The sequence below is a fragment of the Mirounga angustirostris genome, unplaced genomic scaffold (genome assembly GCF_029215605.1).
Source record: "Mirounga angustirostris isolate CCGP_5_RB_7025 unplaced genomic scaffold, mMirAng1.0.hap1 SCAF_16, whole genome shotgun sequence".
Lineage (NCBI taxonomy): Eukaryota > Metazoa > Chordata > Mammalia > Carnivora > Phocidae > Mirounga > Mirounga angustirostris.
The window spans coordinates 4628768-4643575 of NW_026991724.1; the positions used below are offsets into that span (position 1 = coordinate 4628768).

Consider the following 14808-nt stretch of genomic DNA (forward strand, 5'->3'; position numbering starts at 1 on the left):
GCGCACAAGCGGGGCCGTGGGGGGAGGAACAGAGGGAGAGGGAGAAGCAGGCTTGCCTCTGAGCTGGGAGCCCGACGTGGGGCTTGATCCCAGGCTCCCGGGATCATGACCTGAACCGAAGGCAGATGCTTAACTGACTGAGCCACCCGGGCGCCCCGAGATGACCCTGTTTCTGTCGTCCTCTGACTCCGGGTCCCGGCATTCGTTACTGGCTCTTGACTGTAACAGCGCTGCTGTAGAGGCCGCCCCGTGAGGACTTTCTGTTTCTCTCATTCGTTCCACGCTTACTGGTTGGAATTCTCCTTCCTTTTCTCTCCTGTATTTCCTTATCCGCTTGTTTATATCGGTGTGGGCACAGGGATATTTATTTTACTCTCTGGATTGAGGCCCATTGATAGCCTTGTTGGTTTTGTTGCTCAGATTGTCCCAGATTTGGCCATCGGAGGCTCTTTCTCGTTGGCTGCGGTGGCTTTGCAGCCTGGCTCCCTCGTTTTTTGAGCACTTTCTCACTGTTTGGCAGCACAGGCTGATCACACGTTCTCAGCCCCAGCCCTGGTGTTCTTTCTTTCCCCACGCAGCCCCGGCCCTTCCGTGGGAGAGGGTGTTTGGAACCAAGACCCGGCAGCCGCTGAGCCGGTGGCTCTGTAGCCCTTCAGCAGACGGCTGGGCAGAGTCTGCCTGCTCACGCCGTCCGCACCTGCTCACGCCGTCCGCACCTGCGTCTGTCCGTCGATGAGGCTAGGAGCCCAGGAGTCCATCCCTCCCCTGGTCCCACCCAGGCCGAGGTTCTCCACCCAGTCTTCCCTTACGCGGAACGCCCTTCTCCAGCACACCAGGCACAGGATGTTTACCTCTTTGCTCAGTCCTCACAGTCTATGCCGGGTAGTTGCAGAATTGCTGACCCCTCCCCTAGTGAAAAACAGACGTCCCGAATGGAGGGCAGGATCTGTGTCTAGTTCTTATCCTTGGGGCTTTGCAGCACGTGGCCCTGCTGAGCCCCAGAGTTCCTCAGCTCGCTTCTTGTCTCCCGCCTCGTCAGTGGTGCTTCGTGGTGTTTCAATGCTCATTCTTATTGCAGTTGAGTTGGTTAGTTTGTATTTCTGGGTGGACACACCCCCACACACATTGTGGTTGATTTCTACGGGTTATGTATTAGGTACGTGAGACGTTACCCTGGCTCTGCGGTCAGAGGGGCACAGGGGAGGTCCCGCGTCCCCTCTGTCCCTGCTCCCGCTCCCCCATATCTCCACCCTGTCCCATCCACCCCCTGTGGATAACAGTCTCGTTAGTTTTGGGCTTATCCTTCTTGTATTTCTTTTTGCACAAATGAGCAGATACACGTGTATGTTCCTGGCATCCCTTTTCTTACATTAAGTTTAGCGTCACTGCAAATATTTTTTTGTGTTTTGCTTTTTTCACTTAACAGTGTCCTGGAAATCACTCCGTATCAACTCATGGAGCTCTCTCTTTTTTCTCTTCACAGCGGCGTAATGTGGGTGTGCATTGTCTGTTCAACTACGTACTCACCTGTGGGCCTTTAAATTATTTGCAGCATGTTGTAATGACAGACTGTTGCAGCGAAGGCACTGTGCCGGTATAAATTTGCTGCATTGCTGGTGTGTCTTCAGGGGAGGTTCCTACCAGTGGGATTCTGGGAGGCTTAGTTAGGTCCTGCCCTGCTCCCCTGCAGAAGGCGTGGGCCTGCTTCCCAGAGCCCCCGCCACAGGATGCCCCCACACCTGACTTGCGGCCAGTCTCATGGGGGATAGAGGGGCTCTCCCTGTTGCTTTTGTGTTTGTCTAGTTCTGAGTGAGGTGGGGCACTTTGTCTATGGTGAAGGGCCGTTTTTATCCCTTTCTTGTGAAGCGTCTGCTTATTTCTTTTTCTCATTTTTCTGTGCAGTTTTGTTCCTCAGTTTTTAAGAATTCTTTACAGATTAGGGTCACTGACCTTTTGTCAGCGATATACACTGCAGGTCTTTCTCTCCGTGTGACAGTGTTTTGACTTGATGTAAAGAGCTCGTTGCTGTTCATTGTGTTTTTCCTGTAGCCACATTAGTTAGGTTCTTGCTGGCGTTGCCAGTCCTGGATTGTGAGTCACAGAAAGCTTTTCTGTTCATGAAAGTACAGGAATTCACCCACGTTTTCTTCTAATATGTGTCTGCTTTCTTTTATATCCTTGAGTTTCTCTGATCCGTTTGGAGTTTATTCTTGCGTACAGTGTGAAACAGGGATCTAACTGTATCTTTGCCACATGGCCACCCGTCTGTGAGCCCCCTTTATAAAACGCCCATCTTTGCCCCAGTGATTTGAGGTGCCGTCATTCGAGACTCTGGGTCCAGGGTAGTCCCTGGGGATGGATGGTCACGTGCTCATTCTCTGCCAGCCAGGGCCTCCAGAGTTCCAGAATCATGGAAGGAAAGAGGTGTTCCCTGCTCATCGTGCCACACGTGAGCAGTCTGGGCAGGCTGGCCCTGTGGTCTCTCAGTGCAGGGAGCGTGGCAAAGCAGGTCCCCAGGTGCCAACCCAGGGCGGCCCTGCACGCAGCCCTCCCTGGCTCGGGTTCCCGTGAGGACGCACTCCTGCAGCTGTGGCACCTCGTTGTCCTCCTCTGATGTGCTCTGCTCTGACACTGTGTTCTTTGTTTCAGCCTGAGCCCCAGCTACATCGATCTGACCGAGTGTCCTTACATGTGGCCCTACTGCTCCCAGCCTATCTACTATGGAGGGATGCCGACAATCGTCAACGTCACAATCCTCAACGGCATGGGCGTCACAGGAAGGATTGTAGACAAGGTGATGCCGCTCTCTGGCTTGTGGTGAACTTGGACGTGGCCCGGCCTTCGTGCCTTGTCTCTCTCCTAATGTTAAAGCAGGAGAGGTTTTCTCCTCCTGTCTCGGGTGCCAGGGTATTGGAAGCGGTGATTTATTTTCTCCTGAGTCCTTTACAGATAAGCTGAGGATAAATTAATGGAACCAGTTTGGTACTTTACTTTGGCATCTCCGATTTGGCTCCTGAATGGACTAATTATATTTGATTCTTCATTATGTAATTTTCACCTGTAATTAAATGCCCACCTATAATTATTGTATTCTTGAGTGAGCACTAATGGGCCCTCCAGTCAAAAAGGTGTGTTCTTGATTTTAGTTTTGTTTTTATAATTTTTCTTTTACTTACTGCGTAAGTATTATCGTGATAGTAAAGGTTGGGGAAAGAGAGCAGAAAAATCACTTCCAGCCCCAGCACATCAAGGTAACCACTGTTTTTAAAGTGTTCTTTTCCAGCCTTTATCTCAAGTATGTATTTTTGTTCTCTGTGTAGTAGGCCTGACTTTAGTCTTGTCTTTCTCGGCTCTTGTCATATTGTTAAATGTAACTCTACGCACAGTCTCAACGTACTTGCTAACAGCCATTCAATATCACATAGGATTGTTAAATCATAATTTATCTATTTTTTTTAACCGAAAACGGTTTTGTTTTATCCTTCAGGGAACAAACTTTTTCTTTTCAAGATAATCGTGATGAGCTTACAAAAAAGGGCATTTACAGTGCAGCTTTATATAATCCAAACGTTAAAAACTTAAAAGAGATTTCTACTTTGTTGTCTTTATAAGACAAAACAGAAATCCATTCATACTCAGGCGCTTCTCAGCATCGTTAGAGGATTTCCATTGAGCAAACGCTGATCTAATTGAATAATCCTTCCTTCTGGTGGTATTTGAAACAAAGCCGTCAGATCTCAGAAACTTGGCAACAGTTTCCTTCTCACTCTTCTTCACAGTGTGAATTCTTGATGTCACATCTGTCCACACGCACGCAGGCAGCAGCTGTGACTGCTTACTGTCGCGTTAGCCACCGGGGCTACGCAGGAAGTGGCCCGCATCCCGGGCTTGGACAGCTGGGCTCTCCAGCTGTAAACGTTCACTGAGAGTCTTTGCATATGTGGCTTCCTTTTCTTCTGAGTTATTTAACATGAACTCCCTGGACTGGAATCCCGAGTCAGAGAGCCTGGACATTATTGTGGCCCTCGGTACACGCTACCGAACCCTCCCTGAGAGTCGTGTCTGCTCACGGTGTTGCCGGCAGTCCGGCCAAGCTATACGGAGGGGCGCTGGCTGCATTGCCTGCAGGGGCTGGGACAGCTCTTTTTTTTTTTTTTTTTTTTAATTCCACGAGGTTGTTAAAAATCGAAATAAAATTCATGTACATAAAATGCAGCCTTTTAAATCAAGTGAATCAGGAATTCCTAGTATATTGACAAATAGTGATTGCAACCATCACTTTCTGTAATTCCAAAACATTCTCATCACCCCAAGAGGAAACCCCTGTTAGCAGTCGCTCCCCATTCTCCCTCCTCCTAGCCCCGGGCAGCTCCTGAGGTGCTTTCTGTCTCTGCATTTGCTTGTTGGGGACAGCCCATATACATGGGGTCATGCCCAGCGTGGCCCACCGTGACTGGCTTTTCACGACATGCAGCGTCTTTACGGTTCATCCATGTCGTAGCACGTTAGTGCTTCGTTCCTCTTTCAAGCTGAGGGATATTCCGTTTTGTGGACGGGCCATGTTTGTGTATTCATCAGTTGGTGGACATTTGGTTTGTTTGTATGTGGTTCATCTTTTAACTTTAAATTCAGAGGGGATAACGTGTATGTCTTGCTTCTGAGCTCTTCTCCAGTTATCTGGGAGGTGGCGCTCTCTGGCTTCATCCCCGATTGTGTGAGTTAGCTTTTCATTCCCGTGGCCCGTTCTTTCTGCGGGATTTCAGGATCTCTCTGTCGATCTGAACGTCTCTTTGTCCTAGAGAAATTAACCATTGCTGTGTTTCTGCGCATCAGTTTCTCCCAGATTGGTGTCTTTCTCTTCGACACTAGAGGTAGTGTTACTTACTTATTTTTGGTTTTGTACAAGTTCCCCACACTTCCCTGTGGTTGAATTTTCATCTTTTATGATTTCTCGTTTCCAAAAATTAGAAACTTTTCTCTCCAGAGTAGGATAAAAATCTTGATTTTATTTTCTACTAATGTTCTTTTATGCTTGTAAGGTATTTAATTTTCTCATTAGTATTGAGCTCATTTGATACATGTCATAAGAGATGGATAAAAATTAACTTTTTTCTGTTGTTAACCAGTGGTCCCTGGAGCATTTATCAGCACTGTTTGTTGTGCCATATCCTACAAATATTTGTCGTCTTTTCCAGGATTTTTTTTTTTTTTTTTTTTAATATGCTGACTCACTTGGGGAGAATATTGCTCTCTGGCTCGTGAGGGAAATGAGTAGTTTAGGTTGGTTTGAAATACTGGTTCATTTCGCAGGAGTGAGTCTGTGTTTCTTCCAGATGCCTCCCTGCATGCTCCCCTCTGCCCAGGCCCGAGCCCCCTCCTCTGGGCGTCCTGCAGAGACCTGCCTGCTTGGCCACTAGCTGCATGGTCTGACTTTGGACAGTTAATCCGCGCCATTTTAGTATTTTATTTCTTTACGTTGCTGTGATTCTTGAAGCGTACAAATAATTGGAATTTGTTCACAAATTGGAGAGCTTTCATTTATTTACGTTCTCTATCAGATCAAAGTTCTTTGCCAAACCATGTGTCCTTTTTTTTTTTTTTTTTTTAAGCTTGGCGAAAAAAGTTTTCTTTAAAGTGGGAGATTGTCTGAAATAGTTGTTTCTAGACCTAGTGGGTGATGTTCCAGACTTTACCTAGTCTGCTTTGTTTAAAGGTAGTTTAAGATATGAATATAAATTCCATTTGGTGCTGTTTAGTGGAGCAGGGTCTGAAACCGAGTCAGGTAAGGTTGCAAATGAGTATCTCACCAGAGCTTCTGCTTATTTTTCTCCGCAGCCTGACTGGCAGCCCTACTTACCGCAGAATGGAGACAACATCGAAGTTGCTTTCTCGTACTCCTCCGTGTTATGGCCGTGGTCAGGCTACCTGGCCATCTCCATCTCTGTCACCAAGAAGGCAGCTTCGTGGGAAGGTGTTGCGCAGGGGCACGTCACGGTCACCGTAGCTTCCCCAGCGGAGGTGAGAGTGCGTGCTCGCCAGGGAGGGTCCTGCTGTCCACCTTCCACCAGCTCCTGCCAGGAAGTGGGCGCGGGCCGAGTGCCTGGGGTCTGGGGTCTGAAGCCAGTTGACGGGTGTGATGAGGCTTGCAGGCCGTGGGTGGTGCTCCCCGGGCCTCCTGCGGAGCAGCTGGAGCTCCAGAGCCCACTCAGCAGTGAGTGCGCTGCCTCCCATTCTCTTGCTGAGCAACAGCAGGTAAGACTGTTTTCGTGCCAGAGTTCAAGTTCAAAATGATTGCAAAAATACGCGTGCTCTACAAGGGGCGGTGGGGCTAAACCTGTGTAGTCCAAGAGTTTTTAGGAACGAGGTGCCTTAAATTTTACATCTTAAACTCATAAAGGAAGAATTTTAATGGGATGAATTGTGACATGGGAATGTTTCTTCCTACATTTGTCATTAGGAATGCTTGTGTTCAAATGATATGTAGAAGTAATTTTTTAAACCCAAAAGCCTGAAAGTTTCTTCTGAGCAGAAGGGGTAGTTTGAATGTCTTTTATTAATTTCAGTCAAAAAATGGCGCCGAGCAGACTTCAACCGTGAAGCTCCCGGTGAAGGTGAAGGTCATTCCTGCCCCACCACGGAGCAAGAGAGTCCTCTGGGACCAGTACCACAACCTCCGCTATCCGCCTGGCTACTTCCCCAGGGATAACCTGAGAATGAAGAACGACCCTCTGGACTGGTAAGCAGCTGCCAGCCGCCACGCGTTCCCCCCCCCAGTCCTCCCACGGCAGGGGGAGCCCGGCGTTTGCGACCACTGAGCTCGACCTCGATTGCTCTCACTCCTGACTCCTGTTGAGTCAGTCAGCAGACTCTGCCAGTCCTGCCTTCACAGTGTGTCCCGGGCCCTGCCCTAGCTGCCTGCCGCCACCTTGGCTGCCCGCCCCCTCCGCACCCAGGCCATTGTCCTTGCTCGCCTGCGCGGCAGCCTCCTGGCCAGTCTCATTATTCCCCTAAAGTCCGTTCTCTGTGCAGCAGCCCTGGTAATCTTAAAAAACAGGAATTCGAGCACACGTGGCCTAAAACTCTCTAGTGGCTGCCTCTTCACATGCCACACTCCCTGGTGTGTCCTGCTCCGCCCTGCAACCCTGCGCCATGCCGCCCCTCAGCCAGCCCTCCTGGCTTGCCCTCCAGGGCAGCTGGCTTGGCGTCTTCTTGGCCCGTACGCCAGGCTCATCGCCGCCTTCTGTAAGTACTGGAGTTTGGACTTCTTGCAGGGAGTGGGGGAGTAAGGAGCCTTGAAAGATGGGGGCAGGACACTTACAGGTGTAACAGGTTCTTCCTGAGGATGTCTCTGGAAGGCTCAGACCAGAGGCAGGGGGAGAGGAGTGGTGAGAAGCTGAGAGGCTGAGGTAAGGGCCACGTCCTGGAGAGGTGCCTGGGCTCAGCCGTGCGGGGGAGCTGGCTCTGGAGGGCGGCAGGGAGGGGGCCCCTGGCGCTGCCACGGGGGCTTGGCTAGGGGCTTACATAGAGGGTTCAGTGGGAAAATGAGTAGGTTCGGGGGGAAAGGGATGGGAAGGTGACCCACGCTGCTGCTGCATGGTTAACGGGATCACTGGCTGCCGGGGCAGGTCCCGCGCCTCTGCGTGCCCGTGCTCGGTCAGCGTGGTTGCTCTCCGTGCCTGCCACGGCTAACGTGACGCTTCAGGGCACTTCACAGAGCAGCTCTGCGGCCGTTCCTTCTCATCGGGTGTGTCCTTCGAGCCCATGCTGTAGGTGCGGTTTCCTGGTGTCACCCATTTTACGTGCAAGCCCGGGGACCGCGGGTCTGGAAGGGCCGACGTCGGTGGGCGAGCCGAACGCCCCGGGCGCGTGCTGTCGGCGAGCCGCGCTGCCTCGAGGGGGCCGCTTTCGGAAGTGAGCTGCGTGGCTAGCTAAGCCCTCATCTCCGCAGCGATGGGCCACCCAAGCGCAGAGCTTACTGTCTTTCAGGAACGGTGACCATATCCACACCAACTTCAGGGACATGTACCAGCACCTGAGAAGCATGGGCTACTTCGTTGAAGTCCTCGGCTCCCCGTTCACGTGCTTTGACGCGAGTCAGTACGGTGAGTAGCCACAGGCGCTGGCCAGGTGTCCTTCCCGCGGGGTCGCGTGTGCGGGGACCGTTGGAAAGGTGAACGCAGTGTGAGCGAGAGGCAGCGAGCCAGCGGCGCAGGGCCTCCCGTCCTCGGGGAGGCTGCAGCCAGGCTCGGAAGCAGAGGGACATGTGTTCCTGTCTGGCAGTGACAGTGGTAACCTTCGGGGAAGGGGACACTGGCAAACTAGGGACAAGGATATTTGTGCATTTTACGTCTTTATTTTAATTAGAAGAAACTAGTGCTGCATTTTGCTTCTTCTCCAGTGAGTGACATCTATGTACCTGGGTGTCACACACGAGAGAGCCCAGCGTTGTTAGTAGGTGACTGTGCTTTGGGACCCGGGTCCTCTGTTTTTCACCCCCTTGTAGAGGGGTACGGGGACCACAGACCAAAATATTAGAAGCTGGGGCTTGAGACGTGGATGCCAGTAAAATAGTGTGTTTCTGAAGCCGCGAATCCTGCGGTTCAGAGGCGCGGACTCACCGCCGGCACCCTGTCCCTCAGGAACTTTGCTCATGGTGGACAGCGAGGAGGAGTACTTCCCCGAGGAGGTCGCCAAGCTGAGGAGGGACGTGGACAATGGCCTGTCGCTCATTGTCTTCAGTGATTGGTATAATACATCTGTCATGAGGAAAGTCAAGTTTTACGACGAAAATACGAGGTACTCATAGAAGTTGGTATTTGATAAGAAATTTGGGTTCTTGAGAATTAAATTCTGTCTAGCAAGTACTTAAGAGGACTGGTCCGAAGTGGTCCTTCCGTTGCCAGAGTCAGGTTCAGACGCTGGGCTGGAGTGGGCTCCCTCTTCCCGAGCAGCGATGTTGCTGAGAGTCGCTTATAGACTAAGCGATGTGCTCCTTGATCCCAGGTATTGTCTTCCCTTGTTGATCTTAGATACTTGAGCTGTCATTTTCTCCCATATCTCTGTTGTTGAATCTATACAAATTTAAGTGTATGAAAGGAGCCGTTATTTAAAGGAACCTTCTAGAAGATAAGTTATTGATCAAGGATTCCCGGTGTTTTATGAATGTATCATAATGTATTTTGAGTTTTTTTCTTCAGAGTCTGAGAGTTCAACTTTAAAGACTCTTTTCTCATCTCTTTTCATGGACCCTCTCGAGGTCTAGGCTCCATAGCGGTGTATTTGTGTTCACATGGCGCGTTGCGTGAAGTGAATTTAGCTTTGATTTATTGTGCATGCTGGCTGAAGCATGTACATTGTATTATCAAACCCAGACAGGTGACCTTAGTGTGCACGGGCTGGATTCCGGCAGGAGACATTTAGTTTCGTCATGAAAAGACTGAGTGAGTGAGTGAGTGAGTGTGTGTGTGGCGCGGGTGGGGGGCAGGCTTCAGCCCCTCACAACCTGCGCCCCTTGTTTCTTCCACAGGCAGTGGTGGATGCCGGACACCGGAGGGGCTAATGTCCCTGCTCTGAACGAACTTCTCTCTGTCTGGAACATGGGGTTCAGCGACGGCCTGTATGAAGGGGATTTTACTTTAGCAAACCATGACAGTAAGGTTTCGCTTGTTCTTGAATAGGGCACATGATCTCAGGATGCGAGAGCATAAGCCATGTGTCTGTGAAGTTAAGGTTTCAGAGGGAGAGGATGGTGTGATTCCTGAAGAAGCAGGGTCTGTAGGCAGAACCAGTCAGTGTCTTCCCAAAAAGACATTTTAGTAAAGCTGTCGTTGATCCATAATCTTCAAAGGAGAATCTTGTCTGTGGGCATTCCTGATCTTGGTGCCAGCAGTCAGGTTCTTGACCTCACTCGTGTGTGTTCCCAGAGAGGACATTCCTCACGGGTCCCTGCTTTTTAAAATTCTGGTCATGAAATCTCTGTGCATGCCTCATTTAAGAAGTTTACCCGCAGATCAGCTTTTGGTAACTAGTCTCTAGAACAACATCCTGAGCATTACTGTTCTCACCTCTGTTCACCCTGACAAAGCTCTGACTTCCGAAGTCTGTTCAGAAACCTCACATTAGCAGCACTTTTTAGCTTGAATTCGGAGCTAGCAAGCTTTGTCTTAGAATGAAAAACAGTGTTAGAAAAACTGACATAAAGACTGCATTTGAGGTGAATGAGTAGCTGTTGATAAAGTGTTGAGTGTCTCTGCCTTCTCGTAACTAACTCCGAGTAACTCTTTTTCTCTAGTGTATTATGCGTCAGGGTGCAGCATCGCTAAATTTCCAGAAGATGGCATTGTGATAACACAGACGTTTAAAGACCAAGGTAAGGAATGCTATTTTGGTTTCTTTGCTTTTTCTTGTAATAACCATTTTATTTACATATAATTCACATTTACTGTCTCTTTTTTTTTAATGGTTTTGTTTTGTTCTGTTTACACTTTTTTAAGGTGTACAATTCCATGACTATTAGCTGCTTCCACAACATTTTCATCACCCCGTACCCCTTAGCAGTTTTGTGTTTTTAAAACTTACTGTAGTATAATTTGCACGGTACCTGCTTTAGGCAGGACTTCTGGATGGTGGCTTTGGGGGCTGAAAGATAAGTTGAGTACTTGTGGATACTGATCACTGCAAAATAAATAGATTGCCTTCAGGAGAGCAGCTGTTGAATATTTGTAGATTTTTTAAATGACTTTCACAGTTGCTTGAAATTTGTTACTATTTCTGAAGTTCTGCTTCTAGATTGCCAGATCACTAAAATTTTAGAAAAATGTTGACCCTGTTTTAAAGTTAAGAACTTTAAGATCCATAATATTAATTACAGATCATCTCTTAAAATTCCCTTAAGAATTTGAAGGAGGGGACGCCTGGGTGGCTCAGTCGGTTAGGCGTCTGCCTTCGGCTCAGGTCATGATCCCAGGGTCCTGGGATCGAGTCCCGCATCGGGCTCCCTGCTCCGCGGGGAGCCTGCTTCTCCCTCTGCCTCTGTCTCTCTCTCTGTCTCTCATGAATAAATAAATAAAATCTTAAAAAAAAAAAAAAAATTTGAAGGAGAGAGGGGGTGCCTGATTGGCTCAGTCAGTGGAGCATGCGACTCTTGATCTTGGGGTTATGAGTTCTGGCTCCACACTGGATGTAGAGATTAATTAAAATCTTAAGAAAGAAAAAAAAGAATTTGAAGACAAGAAAGGTCTTCCTTGCAGTTTTGCTTCTAATGAAGGTCGCCATTTTCTGTAATTGGAAGTTAGGACAGTTTCTTTGGTTAAAAATGACAAGAAGGCAGAATTTCTCTGTCATCTGTTTGCACTTATAAGATAGAATTTATTTTTTATTACCTAGAGTGATTTTTTTTCCCTTCATCAAGGCAAGGTCAGTCAATAGATAGATCTGTGTTCATAAGGTTGTATTTTAACTTGAGGCACATCAGTGATTCTGTGTTCCCAGTTGCTAGGCACAGTTTACCATGGGCTAGTGATTTCTTCCGGAATCCGTTTCTTCCAGGGCAGCGTAGTTTCTGGTGCAGGTGCGAGAGTAGTGGTCTCATTGTCGGCTTATTGCTGCCTGGTTTGGGGAGGGGGGCATATCACTGTAGATTTCAGGGTGTCTGTTTCGCTGTTCTGCTGGTGAAAATAAAAATTAATTATCTTCAAGTCCTTTCTAAGTGGCGTTTAATTTACAGATAGCCTTTAAGTTGAATAATCTTTTGGGTACGAAATAGGAATTTGAAAATCTAGGTTATGCTGGATCAAGAGGGACCCTTTTGTCAGAAACAAACCTCTGACAAACCACGAGGCCGTGTGGCAACGCAGTGCGCACTCGCCCCATTTCATCTGTTTTCCTGCTCTGTCTTTCCCTCCAACAAAGAGAATCTTGTTTTCTCTTGCACTTAGTTCCTAGTGGGGTTGTGCACAGAGAGCAGGAAATGCCATATTTTTACAGCCACAGACTGTAATTTAGATGTTACCAGCACGGTGAGCAGCGTGCAGCAGATGTGCGTCCTGTCCAGTGCAGAGGAGAGCTTTGGCTTCGGGGCCGGCCTTGTAGGCTGTACGGTGAGGTCACTGGCAGCTGCTCCCCGTGGCACTGATGCAGTTTTGACTTCTTGATTCGGTTCTTATTGTAAACTGTGTCATCTGATTGGGCAGAGGTAAGGAGGCTGCACTGTGGGAACATTTGTATCGTGAGACAAACGTAACCAGTGTCTTAAATGTGAATTTAAAGTATGTGGGCATCTGTTTTAAAAATTAGTTATATTTGGGGGCACCTGGGTGGCTCAATTGTTAAGCGTCTGCCTTCAGCTCAGGTCATGATCTCAGGGTCCTGGGATCGAGCCCCACATCAGGCTCCCTGTTCAGCGGGAAGCCTGCTTCTCCCTCTCCCACTCCCTCTGCTTGTGTTCCCTCTCTCGCTGTGTCTCTCTCTGTCAAATAAATAAATAAAATTAAAAAAAAAAAAAAGACTGTCCCTTTAAAAAAAAATGAGTTATATTTGTCCTCATTTTTAATAATAAAATGCCAAACCTAGGTATGTGTAACCGAATCCGCAAAGGTACTCATGTATACCGAGAGCTGCCTGGCCAGTGGCCCCTTGTGAGCGCAGCCCCGGGACATAGGCCTTTTAGCAGAATCAGAGGGGACATGTATGTGTGTTTTCAGGATTAAAAATACTATGTACCACCATTTCAAGTGAAAATATAAGAGGATGGCAGGAAATGTCTATACACATGTGAGTTTTGCTAAAACCAAATTAATGGCACTTAAAACGTTTTCGTGTTGTAAAAGTTTGCACTGTTGTGATTGAATATTAGATTTTGCTGTGATTTTTTTTTTTTCCTTTTGGTCTTGTGGACTAAATGTCAAGTAATGGTCGTGTGGATTAAATATCAAGTAGCGATTGGAAAATCATTTCATTCCTCGACAAAAGAAATAATTTATTCCTCAATATTTTTGTCTTCATTGTGGTATTTTTTTAGGATTGGAGGTTTTAAAGCAGGAAACGGCAATTGTTGAAAATGTACCCATTTTGGGACTTTATCAGATTCCAGCCGAGGGCGGAGGCCGGATCGTGCTGTACGGGGACTCCAATTGTTTGGACGACAGTCACCGACAGAAGGGTGAGGGCTGGGGGTGTGGCCACAAAACAGCTTGGGCTACCTGCCTGATGTATAAAGCCTTCGTCCCCCTTGTCCCTGGAAAGGCCCTGGAAAGGTGCTGGAAGATACAGGGACCTGCTGCTGAGTGCCTAGGGCGGCCGGGCAAGTCCCAGCTGCTTTCGCTGCGTGGCACGTTCGCTAGGTGTCTAAGTCTGGACACTGGAGCAAGCCAAACAAGACTGCGTGTCCAGGCTGCCCTGCCTTCCCCATCGTGCCGCTGTCCTCAGGCTCGTAGATGCTGGGACTGTCGCGTTTGAGTGGAGAGGCTCTCTGCCTGGCTCTGCCTGCCCCCGCGTCCCCCTCTGGAGCCTGTACGTCCCAGGCGCTGCCATGTGGGGTGCCCTTCCCAGGTCGGACCCACTCTTTCTGGAGGACCAGCGCTTGGCTCTCCTCCCAGACTTGGGAATTTGGCTGTTGTGAGCCTTCATTAGTGGGGGCGTTCGGTATCCTCGTTGGGTGTGGGGGGAGCTTGCAAGGGGGGGACTGGTCCTTGGCATTCCTCCACTTTTTCAGTATCTCTCAGTGCATCCTCCAAATTTGGGGTTTTGAGCCTGGACACGGACTGTTGATTTCTCATTTTGTGAAGGAGGAAATGGGAGTGAAAGCATTGTGTCCTTTGGCCTGGTAAGGTGCTGACACAGCCAGGTCTAAAGCTTGTCTTTGGGCTCCCTGGAGAACGGGACGGGGAGGGGGGCCGGAGCCTCACATTTGCAAATAGGAACCCGGCCCAAGCAAAGAGCGAAGCCACGGGAGCGTGAGCTGGGAGCTGCGTGCATCTCTTGGAGTGAAGTTGAGCTTGACTAAATTCCTAGCGTTTTGTGTAAATCCTCAGAATGTGGTTGGTCTTTTTAAAAAGGTTAAAGTCACAGTTGAAAGAAGATTAATGTTTTATTTCCATAGAGATTTTAAGACTGGAGATCTTCTGGTAGGAGTCTTTATTAAAGTTTTAAATGCCTGAGAGGACTGTCCTGGTTCTAAATCCTCAAGCACGTGGCCAGAGCACCCTTGAGTGAGCGAAGTGCTTGCTGGCGTCAGATGTCAGGGGCCTGTCCAGTCCCGGCTGGTGGCAGTGGGACTGCGGTGATGGACGCGGGCAGAACCCGCGTGGAGGCAGCGGGTCTAGGTTTACAGACGCTGCAGCATCTCAGTCTCCTGACGAGAGGACCCTTCACGTGGGTCTGTGATGAGGGCCGTCGGCTGCTGCCCAGCACCTAGACTCCTTCCTGGGTCCCTCAGAATAACTGACTGTTCCCTGTTCCCATACATTGTGGGGCCCACTGGCCCAGTTACTAGACTCTGCACTTGTGTTGACCTTGAATTCACTTCCCAGTGGAGTGCACACAGTGGTCCTGGCTCCCCCCCTCGAAGTGTAGATCCAGATCCTTCCCTGAGGACAGCCTCCAGAAATTGGCAGAAGCTTTGGTGCCCTGTTCTCTGAGCAATTCTTTGCTCAGTGGGTGTCACGTGGTCTGGCCATCCCTCAGTGGGCTCCATTCTGTCCTCATCGTGAGGGGCCCAGAGCCAGGTGGCGCTTGGGCATCCTGTCCAGCCCAGCGCCCAGTGGCACTGACCCACTTGAGCCCTGGGGCCAGGAATGAGGCCCACAGTCA

The 14808-nt window shown here is 49.2% G+C and overlaps 1 protein-coding gene across 4 annotated transcripts in view; it reads left to right on the forward strand.

Moving 5' to 3' along the window:
• MBTPS1 (membrane bound transcription factor peptidase, site 1) overlaps positions 1–14808 on the forward strand; it is a 52685-nt gene that overhangs the window by 31179 nt on the left and 6698 nt on the right. For all 4 annotated transcript variants that reach the window (XM_045890657.3, XM_045890658.3, XM_064580805.1 and 1 more), the window contains 8 exons: positions 2650–2794; positions 5836–6018; positions 6564–6736; positions 7987–8102; positions 8640–8796; positions 9527–9651; positions 10292–10369; positions 13019–13159. In XM_045890657.3, the coding sequence (XP_045746613.1) occupies positions 2650–2794; positions 5836–6018; positions 6564–6736; positions 7987–8102; positions 8640–8796; positions 9527–9651; positions 10292–10369; positions 13019–13159 (1118 nt within the window). The remainder of the gene's footprint in view (positions 1–2649; positions 2795–5835; positions 6019–6563; positions 6737–7986; positions 8103–8639; positions 8797–9526; positions 9652–10291; positions 10370–13018; positions 13160–14808) is intronic.